The sequence below is a fragment of the Hesperophylax consimilis genome, chromosome 28 (assembly GCF_061612785.1).
Source record: "Hesperophylax consimilis isolate HC1 chromosome 28, BYU_Hcon_1.0, whole genome shotgun sequence".
NCBI lineage: Eukaryota > Metazoa > Arthropoda > Insecta > Trichoptera > Limnephilidae > Hesperophylax > Hesperophylax consimilis.
The window spans coordinates 17,172,516-17,191,845 of NC_142863.1; the positions used below are offsets into that span (position 1 = coordinate 17,172,516).

General features: G+C 35.7%; 1 protein-coding gene across 1 annotated transcript in view; it reads left to right on the top strand.

Annotated features, from left to right (window-relative positions):
* Nucleotides 1-19,330, top strand: part of px (MAP7 domain-containing protein plexus) — a 240,657-nt gene that overhangs the window by 190,285 nt on the left and 31,042 nt on the right. The window contains exons 17-20 of the mRNA XM_089648724.1: nucleotides 8,308-8,587; nucleotides 10,373-10,474; nucleotides 13,383-13,541; nucleotides 13,894-15,062. Coding sequence (XP_089504850.1) covers nucleotides 8,308-8,587; nucleotides 10,373-10,474; nucleotides 13,383-13,541; nucleotides 13,894-15,062 — 1,710 coding nt within the window. The remainder of the gene's footprint in view (nucleotides 1-8,307; nucleotides 8,588-10,372; nucleotides 10,475-13,382; nucleotides 13,542-13,893; nucleotides 15,063-19,330) is intronic.

The following is a 19,330-nucleotide window of genomic DNA, read 5'->3' on the forward strand; positions in this document are numbered from 1 at the left end:
AGCTTCTTTCCTCTGCCAGTTTCATGCATCACTCCCAACGTTGATTCTGAATATTGTATGATAGCTTCCTTCCTCTGCCAGTTTCATGCATCACTGCCAACGTTGATTCTGAATATTGTATGCTAGCTTCCTTCCTCTGCCAGTTTCATGCATCACTCCCAACGTTGATTCTGAATATTGTATGCTAGCTGAAGTCCCCGGCGTTGCCCGGGCTTTACGAAGGTTTTTTTTAAATCAGTTGCAGACGGTAATTTTCCTCTTATTTTGAACTTGTTTAAAACTTCATTAAGAATTAGTACACCCGCAATGCTTCGCTTTGATCATTTAAATTTACTGAATTTAAAGTTACTGTTCTTTATACAAATAGAACGGCGTCATTGCGAGGCACAATTTTTACCTCATATGGGTGTTTAAAATTTTACCTGGCTATTGTAGACTTAGAGGTCTTGCATTTTCTCGGTCCTAAAAACCCTACTAAAATTGCATGTTTCTGATCCTCGTGTTCTTCATCATCAGCTCACCAGCAGCCAACCTCGGTCATGTACTACATACGTGTCTGTTTGTGTTGTGATGGAACTGGGAGGGAAATTCAGCTACGCTTTATTTTTAGGAATTCCTCCTCACTTGCCTGTGGAATAATTAAAAAAAACCTTATTCAGAAGGAAACGGCCGACTGTCAACTTGAAGCAGGGACGGCCTTCAGTAACATCAGTATAATTATGATGTCCTGCGTTGTTAGGTGTGGTGAGTGTGTATGTCTGTTTTATATTAATATATACTCAAGCGAAGATAAAGAATTAACATACATATACATAAAATATTATACAAATAGATATATAAACGTTATATATTTGGATGGAAGGCGAGAGATTAGGAAATACCTATTGCTCGTTGCTTATTTGTCCACGTCTGAATCTGGGTCAGACCAGATATGGTCTAAGTCCATCAGGATATGTATAGGTAGTCTGTGTGTATACCAAAGGTAAAATCGTTCGGAGAATTGTATTGTCCAATATCTTGTATTATTTTATTTTTACCAAGTCGGAGTAATTTGTAAAAACGTTCAGTCAGTCTGTGTGTGAATTCGTACAAGTCGGCATTTGTTCTCGGTCGTGTAGTTTCTTCAAGTTGGTTCCGAGTCTCGTGTTGTATACCACATTATTACCACATACTACTGTATACCACATTACTACCACATATTACTGTATACCACATTGTTACCATTAAAAAAGTACATTATATAGACTTTTATTCGGCTCCATATCTCATTCGAGTTCCGAGATAATGCGTTAATGCGAAGTTTAATGCTAAATCACTATTTTGATTAATCTGTATAACGAATTGGTGTACATTATGAATACCAAAAAATATGCTTTAGATAAATTGATGGTTTTCCTAACGTTTCGCTTGAGTAGAATAAAAATAAAATAAAAAATTAATAAATTACTCAATAAAAAATATAAAAGTAAACTACCAAAAAATTTTTTTTTCAATATAAATGTATGAACGCGGAAAGGAAACAACTTTAAAAAATACAGTATTATAGCTAAGATTATCTGTGACAGTTTCACTTGATTAACTTTTTTGCTTTCTTATAAAATTATTTACAAAATAAATAAAAACCAGTTTTCTGCTTGAAATCGAACGTTTCTTGACTCCGTTTGTGAAGCAATTTTAATGCCTATTACCATAGACATATGAATATTAGTAGACCTGCCCTAAGTGATTAAAAGCGTATTATTCCCCACTCCCCATACCGGTTCCATTGGAGCCGGCTGGGCTCGCGTATGGCTTCCCGTGAATCTTGAGAATGTGACGTCATCATTCTTGTTCGAACTAGCGTCGAGCTATGGTCGAGGCATTTTACGAAATAACACGGCAAAATGGTTGCTTGTGGTATGAAAACTTGTAAAAATAGATGTGAAAAAGAGTATAAACCCAATTGTCGTATTACATTCCATATATAAGCATTATTTTACTTTATTTTAAGCATATTCACATCGTATAATATGGATCAGTTGTAGAAACATATACTATAACAATGAGATACGTCTGAACACAAAGCCGGTTGGTTGCTGGGAAGTAAATTATGAACATTTATAAAAGTGTCTTAACTAAATACATAAACTAAATATTCGACTCTGAAAATAGAAGAAATTTATTTTGCCGAATTTGGACTTCGCAAATTTGTTCATAACGTGGCGAGTAATTTGCGCTCCCATGTAAAAATGTATATTCATTCAAAAGCAGATTTTACTTTTAAGAACTAAATGGTATTATTATAATGCGAGATGCCTATATACTGTCAGATCGATTTATTGACGAATCACAGTCAGCTTTATCCCCTTCGTTCTTCAACAGTTGATTTTACCCCTCATCTTTAATTTCTAGTCTATATATTCATAGGTCTGTGCCTATTACCTACGATGTAAGGTATACCAAGAATATACACATTTTTGGTTTGTAGCTTCCTCTTAAGGGGAGGGAAAAGAGAGAGAGGGTGTTTTTTTAGAAATTTTTATGGTCAAGTTTGCAAACTTTCATCAATTTCGGAATAAAACTGTAGATTTGTGTTAAAAACAAAGCCACGCTGCCCGGGATTCTCTTCTTTTTATACATAGTTTATAGTAGATAGTTTAAGATTGTGGCTTTTTGTACCATATGAATAAATAGATTTTGAAAAATTAAGAACCTGACGTCATTCGCGCCGATCGCAGGGACATTGCGGAACATTGTGAGGAGGTTGCTAAATATTATGACGTCATCTGGTTTTGAATCGTTTGAAGCTCTAAGGCCGTCGGGCTTACTTCAAATCTGGCCCGTTTTCAAAAATTATTCACTGTAGTCATTTTTATCAATCACATATATTTCCTGAGAAGTCAAAATTCTATCCGACCTATTTATTTATTTCTTGGATAATTTGTATAGCGCCGCTTTTGTGAGACATCATCACCTCAGGGGCGCTTAAAAATCTCAAATTATGACTGCGATGTGAATCGGACCTTAGCTCAGGATGCCAGTGCGCAAGTCGCTCAACAGTTTGTCCTGGGGGAGAAATAATACGATCAGAATGTCGACTCTTCCCCTCCTTCTACTACTACCCACTCTACCACTCTTCCTAGTGCTTTACCCCCAGCCCGGGTGATAGCGGGGAAAGTCAATTGGCAATATGGTTTCGAGTAATCCAACACCGATCTGACGTCTTCACTGGGACAACGCGATGTTAGCACTTTTGTTTTGTTTCACATACGTTTATAATTTTAGCAAATTTCATAACTTCAGATCTCAGCGGTTGCGCGTTTTAGTGAGACAGTGATTTTCATGACCTACGTTATCCAAGTTTTTACGTCTGGATCAAACGGTGTTCATCTTGTCATTTTTTTAGATTTAACTGGTCATTTCAAAACTCCATAACTCATGATGGAAATGACGTTGAAAACTGAAAGTAGCCAAACAGCTATGAATTTTTTTTGTGTCTAAATTTATCTAAGCTGACACATAATAAATACACTCTCATAACTTTAGATACTATTTAGGTCTATACCTCTATGGTAAAATTATGTAAGTTCGGTTCGCTTTCCACCGCCAAAAATAAATTAAGCTACAAAGATTAACCTTACAGACATGGCTTATAACTGCCAACCCAAATTTTCCCCGTAAAAGACTTGTCCATCCGTCAATGTCACCGCTGTCATTTTTAAATCTGTCCAGCAGGTATAACCTAGCATGATATAATACCGTGCCGCTGACACGGGCCAACTAACAACTCCCTACAATATTATAGTGCCGTGGCACCGATGCGGTGCGGAAAGCGGCCGTCTGTGATGTTCCCCCTCTCCACTCCAGCCGCTCTAAACCTTTCAGCCACCCTAACAGGGCTTTATGTCTGCGCCAGTGGTTTTCAACATGTTTTTATATTTATATTTGGTTAATAATTACTGTTTTTGCTTTGTTTTTATAATGTTGTTTTACCATATTGGTTTCAATAAAGTAAACAGTAATTCAAAACCGCTCGAGTTTCTCGTCTAATGTTTGTAAACCCTTCTCCTGATCAGTCATCCGACGGCCTTCTGACATTCACCCGACTGCAATCCGCCCGCTTCGGATATCCACCTAACAGCCATCCATTAATCATTCAATCATTTCAATTCAATTAGTTTATTCCTTCAAAAACATTACAATATTACATTTTAATTCGTTTTTAAGTAAAATGGTATTACATAATAAGTAAGCGTATCAACTATACCAGCATCAATAGAGCTTGACTTTTAAAGGCAGCTTCACCGATGCTAAATATGTCGACATCCGAATTAATTCTGTTCAACAGCAAGACTGCTCTCCCCACTGGCATGACCTGCAGGCAAGTTAGTCCTGCAGGCCGGGAGATGGCACAGTCTATGCTGTCGGTGACGGAGATAACCATCAGGAACATAGAGACTAATACTCTCATTGATAGTCGGATTTTCAAACCATCCACGAATCGGTTTGAAGAAGTGTGATACAATATGCACATTTACTCTGACCCGTAGATGGTTCATACCGAGCATGCCCAAGAGAAAGTCAGTAGGATAGAGCCACGGGTAGTAGCCATACTCCCTCAGGTAGACAATCTTATCACATTAATTCGGCTTCCACACATCGGCGATCCGAAATCCATTTAAGAGGGGATCCGTTAACCATCTGACAGCGATTCGACTGCCACCTTACAGTCATCCGGCTGCGATGGTACTATTGCATGCAGTCGACCAGCTATCCAACAGCTTTCGGACTTATGATTCGTCTATCATTCTATATCGCCGAATTATACCCGACATCCATCCGACGGCGATCCGATATCACCGATAGTAGTATTATATCCAACAGCGATCCATCCGTCATTCGACATTCGTCCGATGGCGATTTGAGTGCCACTTGATGGTATCTGACGTCCATCTAACAGTCATTCGTCGGGACAAATCCCGCGGTTCGCTCCTGCCTGCAATACCTCTACCGGCCACGAAGTACAACATAACAGAAACCATTACGTTAGTGTGCGCTACGCCGGATCGATATGTGACGCCAGCCCACCACCCCACCGGGCTGAGGGGCATACTGGAGCAAGTTAACGACTGATTTGCTGTGTCTGTGACGTAGCTTCGTGGTTTATAACAGTTTCCCGGTAGCAGAGGTCCCGGTCGTGCATACACTGAGCTTTCGATAGGCCATTGAAATTGATAATAATCTACAATAAAAACACATAAATTTGTTTTTGACCACTATTGTTTTATTTTCACTCTACCGGTTTCGGAAGAACCCTTCCTTCGTCAGGAGAATATTAAAAACTGTGGAATTCTCAGTTTTTAATATTCTCCTGACGAAGGAAGGGTTCTTCCGAAACCGGTAGAGTGAAAATAAAACAATAGTGGTCAAAAACAAATTTATGTGTTTTTATTGTAAATTATGATGAGCCACAAAGTGAATGCTTTTTACAATTACGTGATAATAATCTATTCACGAATTTGTAAATATTTGATCAATTTCACCAGATGTAAGGAAACACTGAGCTTACTTTGGCGGACATTTCCACAAAAAAACATCTATCGGTTCATCTCTTCAGCAGTGGCGGATCGTGACTTTTGGGTGTACTAGAGTGCTAATATTAAAAAATGGCATTATTGATATTTTAGCCGAAATTCTTTTTTTTTTTCGAAAATTCGGTTTTGTATGATGATTTTCAGGAAATCGGTGCAGCGCACTACACAACTTAAATTTCCTGAAAATCTTCGTACAAAAAAAAATTTCGAAAAAAATATTGTTTTGGACTAAATATCATCAACATTGCTCTCCATAACACTCAAAAGTCGATGTTTTTTGTGGTTTTTAAAATCTCGAATAAATACATCAACATTTTATTTTATTTATTATTTCCGCTATAGACATCACGTTGATCTGTGTACAGTGTACACGCTTCCAGACTTAATAACAAAAAAAAACACACACATAAGGGATGCTACCACCCTACTCTAATACCCCTAGAGGCTTGAGGCTTATAGCGCTCTTTTCCGAGGTTTTCCACTCGTGCAGCGTCTCCCTCCCCAAGAAGTGTTGCTATTAGCACTATAGCACTACCACCCACGTCTTTAGTTCTGTGCGCCTGTACAGTCTGTCAACAATTTATAGACATTTAAGCCCCGCATACCCAATTTCTACCGATTTATAACAAGTTTTTTAAGTTCCAAACAAAAAATATAAATTAATTTTCTAAGATAATATCTATACATTATATATACAAAGTAAGCTCAGAAAATTATTTAAAACACGTTTTTTCTGTTATTTAATATGTTATAGGCATGAAAAAAATCACAGTGGATCTTTAAATGCAACTAAAGCTTTTGTAGAGAGATTTTTGCTCTATTTCAAACGAGTCGTGTTTTATTAAATATTTTCGCATAATCATTATCGTTTTTTTAATATTAGCGCGCTTCCTCATACATTCGTATTTATATATCTCCATTTCAAACCATCTTTGAACGCTTACTACGGGACATTAATAAAATGGAACTAAAACCATCACAAATTAATTTGAGGTTAAGAAAATTTGAGGTTAGGCGAATTGTAAGGAAATTTATTACAATTTTTCATTGTATAAACGAGATAACAAGTGAAGTAACAATTTTCTTTCAGATTCCCCTAATAAAAGGAATGAGTTTTGTAAATTTCGCGTTCTATTAAATTTTTCAGAGTTGTGAATTTTTTTTTGTTTTTTTTTTTTTCATGCTTGAAATTAATATATACCAATGTGTAAATATTAAAGTTGATTTTCGATACAGAAATCTAATAGGTATTTTTATATAGTTTCTAAATGATTTTTTTACTTCATCTTCAAAAGGACGAAATTATAGTACCTACATTTAAAATACCTTAAAATATTCCGATATTCGATGTGAAATTTCAAGTTTATGCAACAAATAACTAATAATAATTCCGCTGTATAAACACAGTTAATTTTATTATTTTATTTGTTTTGTTGTAAAAAAGTAGTTTTTATTAATTTTAGTTTCACAACAGTTGCTATTTAAACGATCGCATTTTTATACTATTTGTTGACATACTGTACGCCGCATACTTTGTTCTGTTTCCCGAGAAACTAGCTACTGGGGGATTTCTCCCGAAGTTTGCCAGCAGATACTTGAAACTTTGGGCTCGGTTTTCGCAAACTCGCTCTTTTGACAGTTGCGCTTTTTGCTGTTGTTTTTTATTTTCGAGAAGGCGTTTCGCATCTCTGACGTATTCATATTTTTGTTCAAAAGTTTTGAAAATGTTTTGTGAAGTATTTATGAATCTGGTAGTTTTATAAAACACTAGCTTTACTACCCGATTTAGCCCGAATTTTAACAGTTATTCCGTTTTTTTGTCTTTATTCTTTCTTTTGGTCAGGTGCAGCCGCCATGAATTTTGTTGTGATTGGTGGGACGCATTTAGTGATTCCTTGTTACCAGTGGCGGCACGTGATTTGTTTGTGCTAAAATTAAAAAAATCGAATGTATTGATATTGTACCTGTAATTGTGTTGTAATGAAAAAAAAATTTGGCAGTGCCCCACGAAATTGAAATTTTTCTGAAAATGTATATATATTTTTAAAGTAAAAAAAAAATCGGGTGCTAGTAATTTGTTTTTATGTGAAGAGTACCAACTGCTGGAGCCAATGGGACTATAGCATTCTCGTCATGGCTACAGTAATTTTAAGCAACTTTGAGATTCTGAATGTTTGTCTCTCATCAGGGCAATACTAAGAGTCTGAACCACCCTCAAATATCAGCATAGTAGATATTGTTGTCTCCTGTTTTTAGTAGACTGACAAAAAACAGCTTAACCTTTCGGTTGCCCACACGGGGTAACCTAAATCTCTGAAAGTACTATCATCTAAGTATCGGATTATAATATAGTTTTAGAATGTATTGTGTTGGTGTTTTTTTGTTTCATAAATAAATGCGTGGGGTATCTCAGTGACCCCTCAAGATTAACGAAGTTGTCTTTCGCATCTTTGCATGTCGAAGGATAACCGACATAAATTATCATAGATCTGATCACCAAATACGGTTAAAGTAATTTCAAGCAACATTACATTTCTGAATGATTACTAGGGCATTACTGGGAGTGTCTTCCACTATTGAACGTGCCACAAGTATACAGAGTTTTTCGAAAACTAATGTAGACGGTGACCTTCCTCTTGCTTTGAAGGTCAAGTGTGAAAAATGTCATTAAACTTTTCGTTTCTTATGTTTACAATGATGTTGTTATTAACCGCTTTCGTTTCCTTGATTGCAGGCGCGCCCCCAGCCAAGGTGGCCAAGCGTTCGGACGCGAGCGGCGGCAGTCGCTCCTTCGCCGCCGCCCTGCGCTCGCTGGCCAAGCAGGCGGGCCCCGGCGAGGCGGGCGACGCGAGCGATAAGGGGGCGGGCGACAGGGCGGGCGGCGGCAACAAGCCCCAGCCCGCTCTGTCGCCGGCGCCCCCGCCCGCCGCCGCTCCGCCTGCGCCCCCGCCCGCCAAAGAACCGCCGCACGGGGCTCCGCCCAGCGGCTTCCAGCCGTACAGGCCCGATGACAGGTGAGAAACTGATGCCGACCAATGTTTACCAATTCATTACTCACCCTGATGCAAACAAACAGTGTATTGTTCTTAGCACTTCTTTAACTTTTACCTGAAGGTTGAAATCACTAGGAGGGGTCACTAGGGTGCCCCACTATCGATTGTGACCATTAACCCTTAATGTGCCAAGAAATTCATCGTGGATTCGCTACATGGGTTGCTAGTAGTTCATCGCACTTGCCCCGGTTTTATTATATTTTGAATACTAAAATTTTTACTTTTCTCCTGGCAAGGAAATAAATTATCATAATATTATTCTAGACTCTCGATTCGTCATGTGTATCTATTAATTTTATTTTGAAATTTTTTATTTGTGAGAGTGAAAAATATTTCCTATTTTTAAAGCTGTGGTATATTTATTTACAGTAAAATTATCTTTCATTGTGAAGATCACTTATTTCGCTTTATTGAAAATATAATATAATATATTTTCGTATTTCATTATAATAAATTTTTTTATAATAGTTTTTTTAACCTTCAAAATATTTAAAAATACATCAAACAGCTGATATTACACACCTAGTGAATGATTTAAAAAAATTGATTGAAAAAATTACAACTTGAGACTCGATTTACTCAAAGGCGAAAGCTCAAATCAGGTAAAGTTATTCCGACTCACCTGCACTACGAATTTCCAGACACCATGTATAGTATATTTATGACACATTGTAGAGTGGTGAATAGCCACCATTCAGGATGGAAAATTGAGTCACTTCTGCACCTTCCTTTCTCTTCCCCATCTCCTACAATCATCACAAGCCTATCTGCCCTGATGACGGACGCTGCAGGCGTGTCTTAAACATTGACTAAAGGAGGAGGAAGTGCGATGCGGCATAATACCCCAAAATAGCAATCCAATTGACCATGAAAATCATTAAAGTAATTGTTGCTCCATGTATTAAATTTTATATAAGTATTAAATATAATGGTTTATATCTACCGAAATCCTTTAGCATGATTATCACTTTTATATTTTGAGAGCATATGGGAATAAAGATCAATTTTTCATTATGCTTGCTGGGTAATGGTACGTATACATTTGCAACCGAGTCATCAATTAAGGGAACGGAACAAAGCGACTGCAAATGGCGCGAAACCCCGCTCGCATGTTCCTTTACCTTAATTGGTGACTCGGTTCGCAAATGTATATGTACCATAACATTGACATTGTTTGATCAGGGTGAGTTTAATGGATGCTTTGTTTAAAGGTCATGATAAATTATTGCAAAACATTAATAATTTTATTATAATATACAGGTTCTAAAAACAATATAAGTTAAAATGTGTAGCAATAAAATTTATGAATCTTGACAATATAATGTATATTCTTGTCAAATATGTATGTTAATTTATAATGACAAAAATTTAAAAAAATGTTTTGCAAAATATTGTTTTTTTAATACCTTTTTTCTGCCTTTTTATTTCGATTGAAATTTTTCGTAACTACAACACTCTGTATAATGATAAATTAGCCTTTTATCATCTGCCAAAGAATGATGAAACATGTTTTGCAAAATATCGTTGTTTTTTTTTTTTATAGCTACATATACCTTTTTTCCACCCATTTAATTTTGACGGTGCAAGTTTTATTAACTACAAGGCTTTATCAAACTGGGAAGTTATTCCTAACTACAACATTTAAAAATGAGTCCTTGTTCCAACCACCATAGATGATTCGGGATTGGGTTTTATTGTGTTTTGATGCAGGGGCTAACTAGACAGTGGGGATTATTGTATTTCTAGACTAACGCACCCCGCAGCCTCGGCCTATGGACTGGTGGACCCCGGGGCTTACTCCGCTTACTCCCATCCGGGACTATATCCCAGCGCTGCTCTGCAGTATAGGTTAGTACAATTTACATTTGTTTATAACACATACAGGCACACTGCTGATAGCTCCATTGTAAACATACATTTGCATATAACAAAAATAAGGTTAAAATGGAGCTACCGTGGCAGGACCATAGCAAAGAAATAACTGAAATGGAAGATACTCTCAGTATTGCCCTGGTGAGAGAACACCATTCGGAATCGAAAAGTTGCTTGAAATGGTTTTTAGTTGTCTTTGGTGACCAGATCTGAATAGCCAGATATTCCCCATCTTCCTCCTCCCCATCTCCTTCCCCACTATCTTTAGCTTTACAACTTACCCCAATGGGGTATTTGCACAAACTATGGATACCGTTAAAAATGTACGGATTATTTAAAGTTAATTTTTCTGATTCTGACCATCATTCTAAAAATTTATTTTCATTTTTATTAATTTAAAAAATGGTCTAAAACCACAGATTTGTAGACGGTTCCGACTGACTACAACATCATTATGACGTAGAAACCGCTACTGGCTGATAAGACATCTGGCACCGACATTGGACGGTGTGACGTTAACAATGCCGTATTCACAAACAAAAATGAACACGTCGTTTTGGCGGCAAATCGAAAATGGCAGTTTTTAAATCGTTGTAGAAAATTTATTCAACATAAATTTTTTTGGGGATATACTATAATCCCATTAGAAGTCTGGCTGCAGACGGTTAGGAAACTTACTGTTTCCCCTTTCCTCATAAATATACACTTAACAAAAGGAAAGGTTAAGCTCTCTGTGATACGACCGTATCGAACAACTAATCAAGTTCTCACTACCTTGCTCTTTCCTCTCTTCTTCCTTTCTCCGCCCATTGCTTTTGTTTTACAAAATTCCCCAATTTTGCCTGGATTTAGGAACAATAATTCATGTGAAACAGCGTTAAATTTAGTAATTGATGATTGGAAGGAAGATATAGATAAAAACTTGCATATTGTTGCGGTGTTTTTAGATTTTCAGAGAGCTTTTGAAACAATAGATAGAAAAAGAGTTATTAAAAAATTAAAAAAATATGGAATAAAAGGGAAAGAACTGGAATGGTTTAAAAACTACTTAAGCAACAGACAACAAACAACAAAGATAAGAAACAATATATCAAATACGATTGAAAATAAGCTGGGTGCACCGCAAGGATCTGTATTGGGTCCGATATTGTTTATACTCTACATAAATGATATGGTAAAAATATTAAAACATTGCAAAATAAGACTGTTTGCAGACGACGCACTAATTTATATTGCAGAAGATAATTATGAGAAAGCAATCAAAAAGATAAATAGTGACTTAGAAACATTGTCAAAATGGCTCAAACTAAATAAATTAAAACTAAATGTAAATAAGACAAAATACATGCATATAGGCAGAACAAATAGGCATGAGGATCCAAAGGTTTCTATAAATGGAGAAATCATAAAAAAAGTGGAAGAAATTAAATATCTAGGTGTTATTATAGACTCAAAATTGAACTTCTCAAAAAATGCAGACTATACAATTAAAAAAATTGCAAAAAAATATCATTTCTTGGTAGAATCAGAAACAAAGTAAATAAAGAAACATGCCAGATAATATACAATACAATTATATCACCACACTTTAATTACTGTTCAAGTATTCTTTTTCTCTGCAATAAAGAGAAAATGAAAAAAATGCAAATACTGCAAAATAAAGCAATGCGAATAATACTTAAGCGCAACATATACACACGGATAAGAGACATGTTAAAGGAGCTGAATATTTTGACGGTGAAGCAAACTGTGTATTTGAATGTACTTATTTTTATACATAAAATTAAATTAGGGATGATGTCTAAGGAACTGAAAAGAAAAATAAATTACAATAACGAGATACACGGACACGGGACGAGAAATTCTAAGCAAATTAGATTGCCAACAAGAAAAAAACAAGCACCCAAAAATCTCTGATGTACCAGGCCGTTCAACTCTATAACAAAATCCCGAAGGAAATTGCTGTGATAGAAAATATTAATAAGTTCAAAAATGAATTAAGAAAATATGTCTATCTCAATTATTAATGTTTCTTTTTTTTTGTGACTTTATTGAAATATTTAAAGAAAGATTATGTTTGCCAAACAATGTACATGTTTATATGTTTATAAAACTATTAGCACACACGAAGATGTGAGCTAACTTAAGATTAATAAAATAAATAAATAAATTATAATATACAGGGTGCCTATTGAGTCCCTAGTTTTGAACATGACTTACCGATTTTATCATATACATATATTTATCGAGAGATTAGATAAAAATACCCAGGAACCAACCATTCATTAGATATAATCAACACCTAGGCCATAGGTCACCCCAAGTGGCTTGCTAAGTTTGGTGACTTGGCAGGGGTGCCCGGGTTCATGGGGTGAGGTTTGTCCATATCTTGGTAGCGAATGCGTCAGCCCACCAGCTGTGTGGCGGGCCGGGAGAGGCCGTAAAGAGACCCTTTAACCTCCAGCCCGACTCTTGGCCCCAACGCCTTGCATCGCAGTGGGAGAGATGGATTAATACGTCCGTCACTCCTTGACACACCAACCCCCAGATTCCTACTCACCCCTCATACCTTTTCCTTTCCGGAACTTCCTTTCCTTAAAAGGGCTCTCCGCACATCATCTACAAAGATGACAGGCCCTGATGGAAATTATTTTCTTCTATCGGCCTCCCGTTTGGAGTTAATATAAAAAAATCAATTCTCAATATTTTGCGTTGAAATTCATTTATTTTGTTTTATTTTGATGATTATCATCACCACTTCATATTTGGTGTAGTTAGTTTAAGCAATGAACATGAAATAACAGATAATTTGCATGAAATACAATGACAAATTCACAACCTTCAAAAATGTATGCACTTATTAACACTATTATTGTTGTCATAGGATCGAAGAGCAACTGTACCTGGAGAGGGTGCTGCGCCCCCCGCTGGGGTACGGCGTTGGGGGCTACGGGGGCGCCCCAGGACCCCACCCCGCCCACATGTCTGGCCTGTACGCCCCCCTGCCCCCGCTACCGCTCATGTCCCCCGTCATGCACGAGAGGTAAACACACCAATACTGCCTACCTAACCTCGCTTATCCTAACCCAACCTAACCTAACTTCTCCCAACACTCCCTTTTCTGTCTATAACCTCAATCTTCCCTTTGATAATCTAATTTTAATTAACGTCAACTTGGGGATAATATTGAAAATCGGTGCAAAGCACTCGTATTCTTACTTTTGCCTCTTTGTAAGATACAACTTTTATCATTCTATTAGATTACTGATATTTTGTTGTATGTTTGTTAATTCTTGTACCGCTAATTTGTTTAATTCTCTCAATGGCTTGATAGGGAAATGAAAACACAATATCTCGATATTTTATTGAATAATTAATGTTTGTTTTTGTTGTAGGATGAAATTGGAGGAAGAGCATCGTGCGAGGATAGCTCGAGAAGAAGAGCGAGAAAAGGAAATAGCGCTCCAGCAGCAGAGGGAGAGGGAGAGAGAAATGCGCGAGAGGGAGAAGGAACTCGCCATGCAGAGAGAGAGAGAACGGGAACGGGAAAGAGAAAGAGAGCGTGAGAGGGAACAAAGGGACCGCGAACTCAAAGAGAGAGAACGGGAAAGAGAGATCAGAGAGCAACGGGAGAAGGAGAGATTACAGCGGGAAAAAGAGACCCGGGCTAGAGAGCGGGAGAGGGAATCTTTACGAGACGAGAGAGACAGGATGATGGCACACATGGCCGCTCACGGCGGGCTGCAGTCACACCTTCTCCCTCCCACCTCCACTTCGCTCTTCTCCCACGGCCTGCCCATGACTGTGCATCCACACTCGCAGCGGGTATCTCCCTCCCACATGTCTCTAATCCCCCCGCACCTGCTGCACCCCTTGGGGCTGCTAGGCCAGGGCGGGTTGGTGGTTCCGAGGCAGCCCCTGCTGCACATGCCTCACTCCGCCCAGCACTACCCGCCCTCCAGGCACCTGCCCTATCCCCCGCCTGCCCCCGCCCCTGCCCATTCCCCCCAGGCAGCCATCTCCCCCCACTCCTACCAACCCTCCCATTCCCCCCACTTGCAACCTCGGCGATCACCGCACTCCCCATACCCCCGTCCCACGTCAAACCCTCACTCCATCCACAATCTCACGAGGCCGGAACCAGCGAGGCCCTATCCCATAAACCCTGCGGAGCAACAGCAGCAGCAACTAGAGAGTAATAAAATCCCTTCTCCGGCACCCATGAGGGAAAGGGAGCAACTCCAACCCATCCCGATTGTTTCGCCCAGAGAACAGGCGGTCATCGAACCCAATCCCAACAAGCTATCGCAATCCATACAATCGATGCAATCCATACAATCTATCCAGTCGACGCAATCCATACAACCGACGATCGCAGACCCGCCGCCGCAGATACCGATTCAACAAATCGACATCTCATTGGAGCGACACAAAGAAGATTCGCAAAAAGAAGACCTGAAGATTATACAAGAACAACCAGCTAAATCTCTGCCGATCATTCCCACGTCACCGGAAGCTGCCGAGAATGAAGCGCCGATCGCAGCCGAAACTCCTTCAGATCAAGGTGAAAACAAAATTATCAATGAAACGGAGAAATTGCATGAACCCAACGGTTCTGTCATCGTGGGTAACGGTAAGACGGAGGCTCCTAAAACCACCACTACCGGGGTTTTAGTCAGTCCGGTCACTGCCAATTCTACAGATAAGAATGGGGTTTGATAGTATTGTCTGAAGAAAGCTGGCATTGATAAGAGTATTGGAGAATTCTTTGAAAGCAGAATGTTGCATTTCAATTGTGTATATTTTTGACTGATTTTGTTTTATTACGGTTTTCAAATATAACTTTAGTTCGTACATAAATATATGTTCTTTTCACCTCTGGTTCATTAACGTTTCGTTATTCACCCAACTTTTCTTTTGCAAATATTTTCATTGTTTTTTTTTTGCTTGTTTGCAATTTATGAAAAATATTATTTTACCAATTTTTTTTCTATACATATTGCTATTTTTCTGTCACAATTTTTTTTTATATAAATCAATAATTATTCAATATGATTTTTTTTTCCTTTTTTTTTCTTGAAAGTATTTTCAAAATATCTCAAGGAAATTTTTGTGCGAATGAAACAGCAGGATTAGTCAAAAATGTTTTTCAAATACTGCTTTAATAAAACTTTTTTAATTTTTTTTTTTTGGTTTGCATACCATTCAATCGAAACTGAATTTTTTTTTACTTCTCCAGTTCTTTCGCTCATAAATTGCAGAATTTTTGCAATAATTAATGTTATTAATTTTCTCAGGGCCAATATGAGTATTAGCCAATATAGTATCATTTTGTTTGACTTTTGGCGGAATTTTTTTTTTTACAAATTAGTATAAATTTTTTTATACTCTACTACACAATTGCCTTGATTGACACCACAAGGCTGTACGAAACGTTGACCCAAGAAGGAGGTAACATAACACAACTCCCAAAAGTCAAGCACCACGATTTTTTTTTAATTGGCTTTTTAGGGTTGATTGTTCACCAGTTCATTTCTATCCGATATACATTATCTGTAAGTTTGAGTACTTAACAATTATTTTCGTATTAGTAATAATAAGGCCTAAGTAACGATGAGTAACCCCTTGATAACCTAGTCAAAAAGGATAACGTGACTTGTTATACAATATGGATATATAATTTGTACAGAATTTTCAGTGATAATATAATCGATTTAATTAAAGAAATAATAATTGTAATTTATTTATTATTCTATTTTTTTTCACACCCAATTTTTTTCAATATTATTGTTTTTTTAGCAACAATTGTTTTTTTTTGTTAAAAAAAAAATTACCCTAGATTATTATTTTTTTTTTATTGATGTTAATTTTTCAATATTTTCGAGTAATAACTCGGTTGTTGAGTTAAAACGTCAAATGGCCTTGTTAAAACATAACTGAAATAAAAAATAATGAAACTGAATATAAAACTTTGACAGGTTTCTTTAGTGAGATATATTTGGCTTTAAAAAATCATTTTGAGGAAAAAAAAACGCGTAATTGGTAAAAATATTTCTCATTTTTTTTATAAAAGTTTTTTTTTTTAATAAAGTATTGATTGCGCGCGGGCTTCGAATTCTGCATTTATACATTTATACATCACTCTAATAAGGGAAAGAAGAGAGGATATAACACCACAGAATTATTTGATAAATCCTTCACACAGCATTCGAATTCCCTTAAGGACCTTCTGTGTGGAATTAAGGGAAAAAGTAACATACGTTATAATATGCGCCTTCATAGATTAATTCATAATATGTATGTATGGGCGCAGACAAATAATTTGTCTTAAAATTTTAAAGCATAACTTACAAAAAGTGTATTTTAATAAAATAATTAAATTAACGCCATCTATGAATGTGTAGATTATAACGTTTGTTGTGTTTAACCTTAATGTAAAAAATATATTATGTAGAGTTCTGAATAAATTGTCAAATCTGTTGCATTTGAAACATTTAAGTTGATATGGTGTAATCAGCAGTGCAAATTACATTGTTCCTTAATTACTGAAAAGTTCAAATTTAATTACGCAAGTTATAATGTTACCTATCTAATAACATCGTTTTGTATAAAATTTTCCTACTGAATCTGAAATATTAACTTTTACACTATTTCAAAATCGCCTTAATTGATGATAAAAACTCAGAAATACGTTAGGAACACAAAATACCCAAAATTGTCTCTTGAGAATATAAAACAAATTAAAATTGGACACCTGACAACTTGATAATGCTCACTATTATTGTCGCTATCCGTCTTAGAATGTATTAATTTGCATTTGTGTGTCCAATGATGGCCTTGGTAGCGCTGTGTTTTGTGCATTCAAACAAATACTAAAAATCTTTAGCCAGAGGTTGTGGATTAAATTTTTTACAGCATATTTTTTTTTTCGTAATAATATGTTTCAGACTCTGCTAGGTCTGGGTGTTGTGATGTTGTTTACTAAGTTTTATAAACCTTACAAAAATGACGTCATAGCTATCAGTGAAAAAGATTTATAAATGAAGCAATAACACCAGTGGATCCAAATTTATTTCATACGTAGTAGATTTCTTACTAGATTTTTCATATCAATTACATAATAATTATGTATTTTGTTAAAGTTTTTCGTAAACTATCTCACTCTTTACAGTGTCAATGAATTGTTTGACTGTTATTATTTTGTACAATATTAATGCAAACATATTTGAAATCATTAAATATGTTCAATGACTCGTTAAAATCGTGTTTTTATTGTATTGTAAAACACGAATCTAGCTATTGGTATAACGAAAATTAAATTTGAATTGAAAAATACATACTAGAATCGAAAATCTTACCTAAAAATATCTCAGAACGTGCTTTATGCAGTAAGGACTATAGTCGCCTCGCAATTAAAATGCCAAAAGCATTTTCCATTGACGCAATAATAATTCTACACTTTTTTTTTTTAAACTGTTTTCGACAAACTAAAACATTGTAACAATACAGAAATGTTTAAGAACCGCTGTTAGGTTTAGATTATAAAAACAAAATATAATACACGCAAGTAAAAAACCATAATTTACGCTTACACTAATATTAGTAATGATTAATAATATTATAATGATAGTCTTCGGTCGCATTTTGATGTGAAATATAAATGTATAAAATAATTTTAATAATGATAAGATTAACGGTTGCTTTTTAAAAAAATATTCCTAAGTGCAACCACTATATTATTATTATTGTGACAAAAAATAATATTATGTTTTTTCGAATGTGCAGTTTTTTTGTTGTTTTTTTATTGCCAATTTTGGTTTGAATTTTTTTTAACTGTGTACGATCGGCTGACGAAAATTGTAATAATTTTTTTAAAATTAATTTATTTAAAAGTTTTTTTTTCTCGTGTGCTGTTGGATTTTTTAAATATTCAAAACTGTGTTTATTAGACGTGAATTAATTTTTTGGTCATGTCGTTTCTAATTTGATGAAATAATTAATCACAATATTTGTATAAAATTCACGATATTTTCAAACATAGTTTTGCCTGGACTAAATGAAGAAAATTAGAAGCCATTCGTACGCATGAATTGTTTGTCTTTTTTAAAGATTAGTTATTTTCAACTATAAATATGTACATTTAAGTTTACTTTGATATAGTTATTGTTAATTTACTTATAATATAATAATTTTCTTTTTATTTTTATTAAGTCTTATCGTGAATACATTTAAAAAATATTAATAAGTGTTTATGTTTAAGTAGGAAACAAAGAAATGAATTAAGACCCCCTTTATCTCGAGGGAAACTAAACCTTATCGATGAGACGGATCCATACAATTTGCATGAAAACCATCATCTCTACTTTAAAATTTCCTTCGGCTAGTTTATTACACGTATGGAAAAAGATCATTGCGTTGCATACGGATGAAAAAGTGATTGAATAATAAATAAATAAAAAGAAAACACTGAAAAAAATATACCTGTAAATATATTTTTATAAATATCGCTCTAAGTATATTATAAAAAAACTAATAAATTGAAATCAATGTGGATATATATGAATTGAATTATTGAGTTTTTTTAAATTTTATTTTACGTTCCGATATCAGCCAATTTTCAAGGTAAAGTTATTTTGTTTCGTCTGTACCGTCTTTACTGGGATAAATAATTCATTAATAATTACGTACTTTATGTTGTGAAAATTTGGCTTATCTCGAAATGTTGTACAACTTTGTTTATTCCTTTCCTTACTTCCCTCCTGTTCTATGACAGATATTTCAGTAAATGTGGATAAGAGATAAAGCCTATATGTACGCATGAATAAAACTTGT